We start from the raw sequence: 12,097 nt of genomic DNA, 5'->3' as shown, positions 1-12,097 counted from the left end.
TCAAATTTAGGCTATACTTCCAAGTTAACCATTTTTCATATAGTTTTGAAGTTGATGTGACCTAAAAATACATGCCATAAGTTATTTAACTCTAGTAAGTACGAAGAAGCTTGAACTATATTGATATCAATAGCTTTTATGTTCAACTTAAAAATGCCCTCAGTTAGGTAACCTTTTCCTACATACACATCATTCTTACTTATTACAACTTTTTCAGAAATAAACATACACTTAAATCTGTTCTTCATAAGAAGTCCAACAAAGACCAAATTCTTGTGAATTTCAAGAATATGGAGAATATTGTTTAGAGTCACAACTTTGCCCGACGTCATCTTCAAAGATATCTTTCCAACTTCTTCAATTTTAGTTATTGCGGAGTTTTCCATAAAGATATTCTCGTCGGGCCCTACGGGAACATAAGAGGCAAGTAACTCTTTATTAGCACAAACATGGCGAGTGGCTCCAGAATCAATCCACCACTCCTTGGGATTTCCTACCAAGCTGCATTCAAATAGCATTGCACATAAGTCCTCAATTTCTTCATTCTTTTCAGCCATGCTTGCTTGACTCTTCTTCTTGTCCTTCTTTGGTGCATGGCAATCCACAACCTTATGTCCAACCTTTCCACAGTTGTGCCAATTGCCTTTGAACTTGTTCTTGTTCAGGTAATTCTTTGGTCCAAACAAACTTCTTTCTTTTTTTGTTGCTTGTAGGTGCTTCCTCAACAATATTTGCTCCCATTATTGTTAATTTTTCACAAGACTTCTTTTCAGCAGCCTTGTTGTCCTCTTCAATCTGTAGACGAACAATAAGTTCTTCTAGCATCATCTCCTTGCGCTTATGTTCCAAGTAATTCTTTAAGTCCTTCCACAGCGGAGAGAGCTTTTCAATAAATGCTGCAACTTGAAACGCTTCATTTATGACCATACCTTCAGCAAGGAGGTCATGAACAATGACTTGCGGTTCTTCAACTTGAGTTACAATGGACTTGTTGTCAACCATTTTAAAGTCCAAGAACTTTGCAGAAATAATTTTTTTAAGTCCAGCATCTTCTGTCTTGTACTTCTTTTCAAGAGCATTCCACAAGTCTTTCGAAGTTTTCATGACACTATAAATATTGCCCAAGCCATCTTCCAAATAACTCATGATATAATTTTAGCACAATAAGTCAAAATATTTTCATGCCTCCGTAATCACAAACAGCTCATTATCCGGAGTTTTTTCTGCCAAGACTGGAACGTCCTCGCTGATGAAACGCTGTAAATTGGGTGTGGTTAGATAGAAGAATATTTTCTGCTGTCATCGCTTGAAGTCCACGCTAGAAAATTTTTCGGGCTTTTATGTTGTGCTATCGCTGGTGCAGGCGCTGTGCGATTTGAAGACGCAATAGCCATTGCAGCAGTAGTAGTCACAACAGAATCATTTTGTTGTTCCGTATTTATTGTCATTTTTCTACAAAAAAAAATTGACACAACCAGAATTAGTAAGTCAGTGAAGTTTTCATATCTTCAAACCATATACACACAACCGAGTAGAAAACCACAAGGATTTTAATCTCGGATTGAGTAGAAAGTTACAAAGACTTCAATCTCAAAATGGAGTGAAAAATTCGAAGATTTTAATCTCTAAAACGGGAGTAGAAAATCACTAGAATTTTAGTTCCCAAAAATAGAATACAAGATGAACACAGAATAAATAATCGAATTCCTTAAGCCTGTTAGTAACGTATGTTCGAAAATAATTTCTACAAAAATAAATAAATAACAGAACAGAAAATAGTAGAATAAAAAGTTCGGAGCACAACAGAAAATCGGGTTTCTTTAAGGAATTTAATCCCCTCAATGTTGCCCCAGGTTATTGGATTAATTCCTCCCAGGAGAACGGAACAACTATTGTGTCATACCGGTAATGAAAATTATAGAATTTCGTCGAACTCAATAAACGACAGTAAATCACATATATACTTACGTTTTGCTTTTGAAAAAACGGTACTGAAATGCAGAAGAGAGAGGGAGTTTTGCATAAGTTTGGTGGTGAAAAATAAGGCTACTCCTCTGCATTTATAGCCAACGATTTGGGTTTCAACAGGTGCCAAGATACATGTTCATTTGAAATGGTGGCTGTTTGCCTAAATTAAAATTTTGTTAGGCGCGAATTTAGCCATTGGGAACCGCAGAATTCAAATTAAACTTCCGCAAAAAAACTATCAAAAAATAAATAAATTAAATAACAGAAAATAAATTTGTTCCAACAATCAATCATATCATCATATCAATTGAGAGAAGTAGAAACAGAAGTCGAATCCGAGCGACGACAATGACGCGAGGCACCACTTCTTATCAACCCTTTTAAAAGCTAGAAGATGTGCTTCTCTATATAAGCACAAGAATTACCTTTCTATTTCCGATGAGGGACAAAGTGCCTTAGTAAAAGGAATAGTTTAAACTTTTCGTTTCCTTTCAAATTATTTCCCTCCATTTCACATTTACACCTCTTTATTTATTAAATAAAAACCCAACAGTACAATACCTCCCGCGTTCTTTTGCTAAAAGAAAAGAATGTCACCAAAAAATTTAGTGGGATAGTTGGAATCTTTTCAACCTTAACAAGATATTTCGAGTTCAAGCCTTACGAACGAAGAATATTTCGATCGTGAACCTATCTAGTTCGATTCCTGATTAATTATGCTAATGAATGCAGGATGACTAAATTAAAATATATGGATTGATTAATTTTGTAGGGAAGGAAAAATTATAATTTTTCAATTTAGGCGTGAAAGCATGGTCACCTCACTGCCAAAAATATTTGTATATCGCCCTTAAAAGCATCGTCGCCTCCATAAAAAGCTAAGCCCTCCTCAGACCCCTTTATGACTTCACTAATTAATTAATTAATTAAATTTGTTAAAGTCATTTTATTGAAAGATGAGAAAGAAGTAAAATAAGTTAAATTAAAAGTGACAAAATTCTTGCTGGGGAAACCAAGATAACTTTAGCTCTTCTTTCTTTTTTACCTAATTATTATGGTTTAACTGAAGGTAACTGACGTGGAAGTCGATGGTGAAACAGGCTTTTTGGGTATTTTATTGGGAATTAGTTCTTTTTCTGGTTAAGTTTTACTTTACTCATTGGAATAGAGAAAAGGTTGTTTTAGAATATACTGTTGGTCTTCTGTTTGATGCTGTTTAATTTGTACGAAATTTTGGTATTGAAAAACACACAATTGCACAAATAAGAAGAAAAAAGAAAAAGAAAATAGTTACTTGGGTCAACTCGAATAATTATTAGTGTTATTCTTTATTTTTTATCCGGTGTCAGATACCTGACTTGAACCCCGACTAGTTCCGAGTCGTGACGCTAATGATAGAGGAAAGCATTCCCTACAAGAATTTTTCCCATCCCTAGTACTAGAATTCGAGGCCTCTAGTTAAGAATAGAACAATCTTATCCATTCCATTACAAATCTTTGGTAATACAACAACGAATTCAGTATATTCTCACAAATGGGGTCTGGAGAGAATAATGTGTACGTAGACCTTACCCCTACACGAAGGTAAAGAACCGTTTCCGATGGTACGTCGGTCTACAACCCTTTTGGTAATAATTGAAATAATTGTGATGTCTATAGTAATACAAGTTAAATTTGGATTTATTTCACCACTATCTAAAACATAGGATACATTTCTTGAGAGAATATTTTCTTTCTTTTGACATTTTATGAGAGTATAAATTTCTGATTCATCGTATTACCAAGTTGACAAATAATAAGTACTAACTACATTGTAGACATGTAATATATCATTCACAAGTTGAATTTCTTTTTTTTGTTTCCCACTCGGTGTTCGGTATCCGCATTTGAGCCCGACTATATCTGGATTCACGCCGGGTACGGCTCCATTCGGAGGGAAACACTCCCTATCAAGGATTTTTCCAAATCAGGACTTGAACCCGAGACCTATGGTTAAGGGAGGAGTAGCCTCATCCGCTGCACCACAGTGGTCACTAGTCAAATTTCAAAAGCACTAAACAAGTACTAAAAGATAACCATCATTTTTTAGGCTGAAAACCTAACTTCTATACACCATAGTGACCAGCTTTTGATATTTTATAGTACTAGTACTCAAAAATTAAGATTATATTTTCTTGGACTACATATACTTAATAAAGATAAATTTTAGCCGGCGCCTGAAACTATTTATATTAGGTAGCCATAAAAGTGTATAAAATTTGTACATATTTATATATAACATATATATATATATATATATATATATATATATATATATATATATATATATATATATATATATATTTCAGCTACTATTTTAAGAGCAGCTATACAATATCATTTTTCATATATACTTTAGGAAAAATATAAAATGACACAGTTAAAACCAAAAAGAAAATGTGTTTGAACGATTGACACATAAAACAAAGTAAATGTTAGTATTTTTGCATCATTTTATTTTTGGGTGTTGTCTGAAAATACCATAGTGAGCAATAATGAATTCTAGAAAAAGAAAAAGGAAAGAAGTTGGTTATCAACTGTGGCTAAATTAGTAATTAATTAACGCTTGCTTATGTGGTATTAATTAGCTGTGCTTTTGCCATTAGAATCAGATGAACAATCAAAAGGATTTGTCAAAATCAGACAGCTAAGTAAACTCGAGAAATCAAGGTAATAAATTATTTTCTTGGGATCAAATAAAATTATTTTCAATTCAAGCTCATCATGTATCATATATTTAATTTTTTTAAATTTTATTTCTCCATTATTTTTATTTTTTATTTATATAATCTGGAATTATAACGAATAGAATAATAAAGAAGTGCAAGAAGATGACAACAACATGCAATATTGTAAGAGCTTATAGTATATAAAATATTGAGAATAGCCACAAATGAGCTTGTAAATATAGTAATGGCATGGGATAAATGACTTTAGATATATTGTAATCGTACATCAAAATGAAGTAAGATAAAATTAACACTTAATGTTATAAAATATGTATTTTCTGTCACATGATAATTTTCTTCACTTAAATAAGATTAAAAGATATTGGCAAATGCAAATCGAACACTCAAGTTCATTAAAATAGTTAAAGGACATATAAGAAATTGACGAGTAAAATAACATAACTATAGCTAGATGAAATATTTAGATGATGGTCTATTACGTAAATCCACAAAGACTATTAAAATAATATATATTATTTATCCACAAAGACTAAAAAAAAATACAAAAATAATTTTGGCTGGCGTGGGGTTAGTTAAGCTCATATATGAGCTGGATCCACGCTCAATGGAGTGACCCACTAATATAATTTATCAAAAATAAGAAGAAAAAAGAAAAAAACAATATTTTTTAAAATAAAATAATGTAATTTTTTATTTTTCATCCGGTGTCCCATACCCGCTATAATAACCTCCATTTTGCGCCATACAAGTAACATTAAATGGATTTTTTTCTCTCTTGTATTTTCAAATCTATTCTGAAAACGTTTTTTCTTGAGCCGATGGTACATCGAAAAAAATCTCTCATACATTACACAAGGTAGGAGTAAATATGCATACATCTCGTCCTGCCCAGACCTTACAGGTAGGATCACATTGAATATATTATTATTGATATAAGTCATATTATAGGACGTGCTCCTTACTAAAATTTTTCTATTCTCATATTTCGAATTCGAAATCTTTAATTATAATTAAAAATAACGTAATTCTATCTATCCCACCACTACTTTTTGACATAATAAAATAAGCTATTGTTTAAACAAGATAAACAAAAAAAAAAAAAAAAAAAAAAAAAAAAAAAAAAAAAAAAGATGGACAACTCCAAACACAGACACCCATGTTCTTCATCTCTTACAGCATACACAAAAATATATAAATTATAATTTTCATCCCTTATTTTCCTCTTTTTGTTCTTCTCTTCCTCTTAAAGCCCAAATAAATACTTTCCTTAAAAATAAAAATAAAATTCTTCCTCTCTCTCTCTCTCTCTCTTACAATTTTGGGTGTACTGATATGATTCCTTATGGATGTACCAATTGAGATATGTGCTTACTAGCTTTTATAAGATACTTTTGTTCCTGTTTGTGGGTATTTTCTTTTTTAACTTTTTCACAATATTTCCATGTAAATTTGCTGAAATTTTGAAGAAAATATGAATCTTGGTGTTGGGTCAGTGGTGAAAACTATGTCTGGTGCTAGTTGTAGTGTTTCTTGGAAGTCAAATGATAATAACCAGTTTCCAGCAGGTTTAAGAGTACTTGTTGTAGATGATGATCCTACTTGTCTTAGGATCTTGGAAAAGATGCTTAGGAATTGCCACTATGAAGGTAAATTAATTTCATCCTTGTAAGTTATAAGCTATATGTTTGTTTTGTAAATCAAGAATGGTACTTTGTAGTTTGTGTTTTCAAGAGTTGACCTTATTTTGGTGCTCCTTAGTTGTTAAAGTTCAAATCTTTGTTATTCTTTTTCTTGTTTTTTGTTGAATTTGACTTTGTGGAGTAGATATTGGATGTGTTTATAACTTAATTTGGTTTGTTTCTTAGGATAAACCAGTGAAGAGTATAGTTATTATAAGATTTGATTTTCATGAGATTTGGAAATGATAGGTTGGGAATTTATGATGGAAGAAGATCTATGTTTAGATCTTCTGTTTACATGTTTATTAGAACCCTAAAGTTCCTCAATTAACTTTTAGGGTCAAGTGAAATCTTTCATCTACGACCTTGGTCTTAAAGGGTAGTTTGGTGCATTAAGCTCCCGCTATGCGCGGGGTCCGGGGAAGGATCGGACCACAAGGGTCTATTGTATGCAGCCTTACCCTGCATTTCTGCAAGAGGCTGTTTTCCCGGCTCGAAACGGTGACTTCGTGGTCACATGGCATCTATGACCTTGGTGTTAAATAGAATATTTTAGGCTTTTGAGCTATGTTGCTTGGACTCTCTGAAAATATCGATGGGTGCATGTCTTATCCTCCAAAAGTAGTGCATCTTTTAAGGATCCGATAAGGGTGCAGAAGCATCTTAGAGAGTCCACGCAACATAGCTTTTGAGAGCATTCAAGACCTCTTCTTCTTGATGTTGTTATTCATTATTCATTTTTACCCCCTCATAATTCATTTCAATGTTGTGCTTCTTTCAGTCACCAAGTCTAATCGAGCAGAGATTGCATTATCATTGCTCCGGGAAAACAGAAATGGTTTCGACATTGTTATCAGTGACGTCCACATGCCAGATATGGATGGTTTCAAACTTCTTGAGCATGTTGGTCTGGAAATGGACCTGCCTGTTATAAGTGAGTATCCCGTTCATTTAGTATACTGTAGTTTCTGAGTTTTGGAACTGCTGATGTTGTACTAATTGATCGATTCCAAATTTGTCGTCGGCTAGTGATGTCTGCGGATGACAGTAAAGATGTCGTTATGAAAGGTGTTACTCATGGTGCATGTGATTATCTGATCAAACCGGTGCGTATTGAGGCATTGAAGAACATTTGGCAGCATGTGATTCGTAAAAAGAAGCATGAGCGGAAGGACAAAGATTTTGATCAATCAGCAACCGCGGAAGAGGGAGATCGACAACAGAAACCACCAGAAGATCTTGATTATTCATCTTCAGCTAATGAAGGAGGGAACTGGAAAAGCTCAAAGAGAAGAAAGGAGGAGGAAGATGAAACTGAAGAAAGGGATGACTCGTCCTCGTTGAAGAAGCCCCGTGTGGTTTGGTCGGTGGAGCTTCATCAACAGTTTGTACAAGCTGTCAATCAACTTGGAATTGACAGTATGTACTATTTACTTCTCTTGACTATATGTTTATCTTCATATTTCCCTAGGTCTGTGCCTCTGTGGTTCCATATTGCTCAGAATTTAGGTTAAAGGCAAAAGGCATATAAAAGTACTGTTTGTTGATGCCTTAAGCGTGGGCTTTGCAAAGAAAGGCGCTACTGAAGAAAAAGAAAAGAAAAAAGGTTATATTGACAGTGCCCAAAAAAGAAACATGAATGCAAACAATAATTATTTGGACAAACGAATTGAAAATGAACTATAATTAAGTGATTTATGAGGTAAAATTCATTTCAAGTTTTTCGGTTTTTAGTGACTAGTGCTTTTACACTAAATTACTAATTTCCTACTCTTAATTAATTACCAAAAAAGAAAACATTCATAATCTTTTTAACGGTTAATAACGCTTTGTCAACTAGATTTATTGTCTCGTGCTGCCTTCTTAGAGACGAGCCTATGGCCGATGAGGCATATGCCTTAGTGCCTTGGTGTCTACACAAAAGCGCCGCCTAAGCAAGGCAAAGTGCCGAACCTGCTCTTCGCCTAGTGTCAAGCGAAACTGTCTGTTGTGTTATCTTTTCCTTAAACTTTGTGCTGGGATTTTTTCTCTTTTTGGATATTTATATATCCTTGAATACTTCTTTCACTAGGATCTGCTTTTACTTTTATAGAAAGATTTTCCCTGTTATTCCGTGTTATTTGATAGTTGTTTCAGGGAATTCGGTAGAGATGCTTGGCATTATACCTGGTAAAAAGAGTTCCTACCAGCTGAGTTAACCCTTGGCCTAGCCTAATTTCTGCCTTATTTTATTGCTTCTCTCTTGTTCCCGGTTTTTGGGGGTTGGAGGGTGGAGAAATCTCATTCCAGTAATACGTACTAATCGATAAAGCTATGTATTCCTCATCAACAGAGCTAGTCATTGAACTGAGTTCCTAGCTCCTTCTTATGAACAGTGTACTCAATTACACTAAAGCACACATATGTTTAAGTTAGTACTTGAATTACATTTTAGATCGGTGCTCAACTGATAGAATAAAGTCACTATTTTTTCAAGTAGTTGTATTTGAAAATGGAAAACTTAGTTGTAAGGACAAGGATCAAGCAAAACCTTGGACAGGCTAAATCAGGAAGTGGTTCAAGAAAATTGGGATTGGGGGAGCAAAGAGGAAACCATGAGCTATGTGAAATAGTCCAGTTACAATAATAACATCGATTTCACGTTGCTCCAGTGTCGTTAGGTAGTCTAAATTCCTGTAAGTTTCCGTGTGTGGTTTACCTTTATCCAAAGTACAGTTTTAATTTATAATGGTGGTGTCCAGGTCAACTTCGACTATTTTAACGGGTACTTGCTACGCCGCACCAACACAAGTACCGGGTTGCTCTGCCTCCACACATGGGAAGAATCACCTAGTGTATTTTGTTTCTACTGGGGTTTGAACCTTAGTTTTATTGCAGTTTATGTTTACTCTCAATCATTGCTGATAAAATAAAATGTTCAAGGTTCTATAATTCCCGAAAACTTAGGATCGTATTCCACTGAATATGATTGGAAACTGTTTGAACTCTTACTGATATTTGTAGTTGCTGGTATCACAAAGAATAACATTTATTTCACTTATTTTCAGTGTCTTTTTTAATTAATTTTTATGGGTTACATTTGGGGAGGGGAGATGGGGAAAGGGGAAGGGGATCCTATCGCTAGTGATGGGGTCTGAACCCCCCACCTCAACTGTGGGACAAGAAGCTCACCAAGTGAAGTAGCCCTCAACGCCTTTTCAGTGTCCTAATTTTTTATATTCCATTAATCTTTCGTGTGCGGTTTAGGTCAAAATTTTCTAACTTTTCTTCATCCAAATTGCATAGTCTAACTGTATTGCAGTGTCTTTTACTTTAGAAATGGGCTCTGCTGAATTTGAAAAACAATATTTACCTATATTCTGGATACTTACTCGTCTATTATTCATTTCCAATTCTGGCTTATGATTTCAGAGGCTGTTCCCAAGAAAATTCTCGAACTGATGAATGTTCCTGGGCTAACCAGAGAAAACGTTGCTAGTCACCTTCAGGTACTGAGGAACTTTACTTCCTCCCTTTTCAAGTTGACTAGTGGAAGGCTTAATCTTTGTTTTGCAACATTACTTGATAACATTTCTCGGATTTCCTAGTAAAGCACTTATTAGTGGTAATCATGTATCGCAGAAATACCGGCTGTATCTCAGGAGGTTGAGCGGTGTATCACAGCATCCGAGTGGACTAAATAACTCTTTCATGGGGCACCCGGAAGCAACATATGGAATGTCTTCTTTCAATGGGCTTGAGCTTCAAGCTTTAGCTGCCACCGGTCAACTACCTGCGCAAAGTCTTGCTACCCTCCAAGCGGCTGCACTGGGTAGGTCTGCAACAAAAGGTGCTACTATATCTATGCCTCTAGTAGATCAAAGAAACCTTTTCAGCTTTGAAAATCCCAAGTTGAGATTTCCCGAGGGACAGCAACAACTAAATAATAGCAACAAGCAAATTAACTTGCTTCACGGGATACCAACAACCATGGAACCAAAGCAGCTTGCAGATTTGCACCAGTCCTCGCACTCACCGTCCTTTGTGGCTATGAATATGCAAGGGAACTCCAGAGTGCAGCAAAATAACGCTCTACTGATGCATATGTCTCAACAACAACAACAACCGTCTAGGGCTCAAATGCTAAATGAAACCAATAATGTTAGCCAAGTTTCGCGGCCTCCATTGTCCATGTCACAACAACCTTTGTCGTCAAATGGTATACCTGGTGCAGTCTTATCACGGAGTGGTGGTATTGTTGCCAATGTACGAGGGCCTGTATACAGTCCAGTCTCCCAAGCATCTCCTATGGTAGATTTCTCGCTGAACCAAAACACAGAGTTGCAAAACAACAGCTTTCCTCTTGTGAGTAGTAATTCGGGGATGTCAACTATGACATCCAAAAGAATGCTTCAGGAAGAGGTTAACTCTGATATTAAGCGATCTAGAGGATTCCCTTCTGGTTATAATATGTTTGATGAACTGCATCAGCAAAAATCACAAGATTGGGGTTTATCAAGTGTTGGATCAACCTTCGACGCCTCTCATCATTCAACTATACCAGGAACTCTAGATATCTCACCGTCCATGTTAGTTCAACAAGGTATTTCTTCAATGAAGAGGAATGGACAAAATGGGATTTCTCCTATAAGCGACGCTTTCTCTAGCAGGGAAGAAAGTGGAAATGTTAATCCTATGGGTGGAAATTTGCTTACTGTTAAAGCTGAACAACTTCATGATGCGAGCTACCAAAGTAGCTTTTTTCCAGGCCAATTTGGACAGGATGACCTCATGAGTGCCCTTCTGAAGCAGGTTAGTCCGAGTTTCTTGTCCTTCAAAATATTCATTGTAGCGATACATTAATTTTGCTAATTTTAATTTATGAAATTTCCAACAGCAAGAAAGTGTTGGACCAGTTGAAACCGAGTTTGGCTTTGATGGATATGCACTGGACAATCTTCCTGTGTAAGATGTGAAAAGAGTTTAGGTTACAGTAGCTTACACTGTGAACATATATTTCAGAGTCACTACTGTACATAGTTGTCTCTACAGCTGAAAAATGACTTCTGGGAAACCAAAACGCTGGAGTTCAGCTCGCTGCTCAATTCTTGATGTTGGATTCTCGTTTTGGCTGCATCGTCTGGTCTGATTCTTGATTCTTGTGGAATTAGAGCAAACATTGCACTGGAGTCGGATGACAAGTATGAAGGGTAATTGTGTATGATACTTCTGCATGATATGCAAAGGCGTACGTGCAAAGTTTTGACTGCTATATAGCTAGGTTATTTTAGAACAATTGCACATCCTAGAAGTAATTTGTGGAAGGTGTCCTGTTTGTGAGGTGCAACGCGGTGGTGTAGGGATTCTCTTGAATGGTCGGATTTCTTTACTAACTGAAATAACCCGATTTTATGTTACATATTTTACTTTCAGAAATTGATCTTGATGAATGTACAGATTAATTTGGATTGCCATAGAGTGCAACTCTCTGGGATTCTTTTAGTTGCTCAATTAACTTATATTCTTTTGCTTGCTTTCATGCTTTGTTCTTTATACGAGCAGCTGTTTAAAAATTGAGACCTCATTCTGTTTGTTAGCAACATATTCTTTCTAAAGCTAAGGTTTTAACTTTGATTCAGCAAATAAACAGAATATGTCTACGTTTTATATGAGGTTAACTTACATACACAGACAAATTTGTTTCTTAAACATTTTAACCAGTATTAGCAGATTAATAGCTTT

The 12,097-nt window shown here is 35.3% G+C and overlaps 1 protein-coding gene across 1 annotated transcript; it reads left to right on the top strand.

Annotated features, from left to right (window-relative positions):
• On the top strand, window positions 5,830-11,894 carry LOC109225313 (two-component response regulator ARR1-like). The gene is made up of 6 exons (XM_019389934.1): window positions 5,830-6,343; window positions 7,158-7,310; window positions 7,406-7,795; window positions 9,788-9,864; window positions 9,998-11,167; window positions 11,253-11,894. The coding sequence occupies exons 1-6, from the start codon at window positions 6,169-6,171 to the stop codon at window positions 11,322-11,324; spliced, it is 2,037 nt and encodes a 678-aa protein (XP_019245479.1). The 5' UTR covers window positions 5,830-6,168; the 3' UTR covers window positions 11,325-11,894.

This window comes from Nicotiana attenuata, chromosome 5, assembly GCF_001879085.1.
Source record: "Nicotiana attenuata strain UT chromosome 5, NIATTr2, whole genome shotgun sequence".
Lineage (NCBI taxonomy): Eukaryota > Viridiplantae > Streptophyta > Magnoliopsida > Solanales > Solanaceae > Nicotiana > Nicotiana attenuata.
This window is presented reverse-complemented; position numbering and strand designations above follow the sequence as displayed.

Bases quoted from the DNA above. Each gene is read 5' to 3' on its own strand.
- LOC109225313 (XM_019389934.1), top strand. From the start codon at position 6,169: ATGAATCTTGGTGTTGGGTCAGTGGTGAAAACTATGTCTGGTGCTAGT. The intron at 7,796-9,787 runs GTATGTACTATT...TTATGATTTCAG, and splicing joins CAATCAACTTGGAATTGACA to AGGCTGTTCCCAAGAAAATT. The intron at 11,168-11,252 runs GTTAGTCCGAGT...AATTTCCAACAG, and splicing joins TGAGTGCCCTTCTGAAGCAG to CAAGAAAGTGTTGGACCAGT.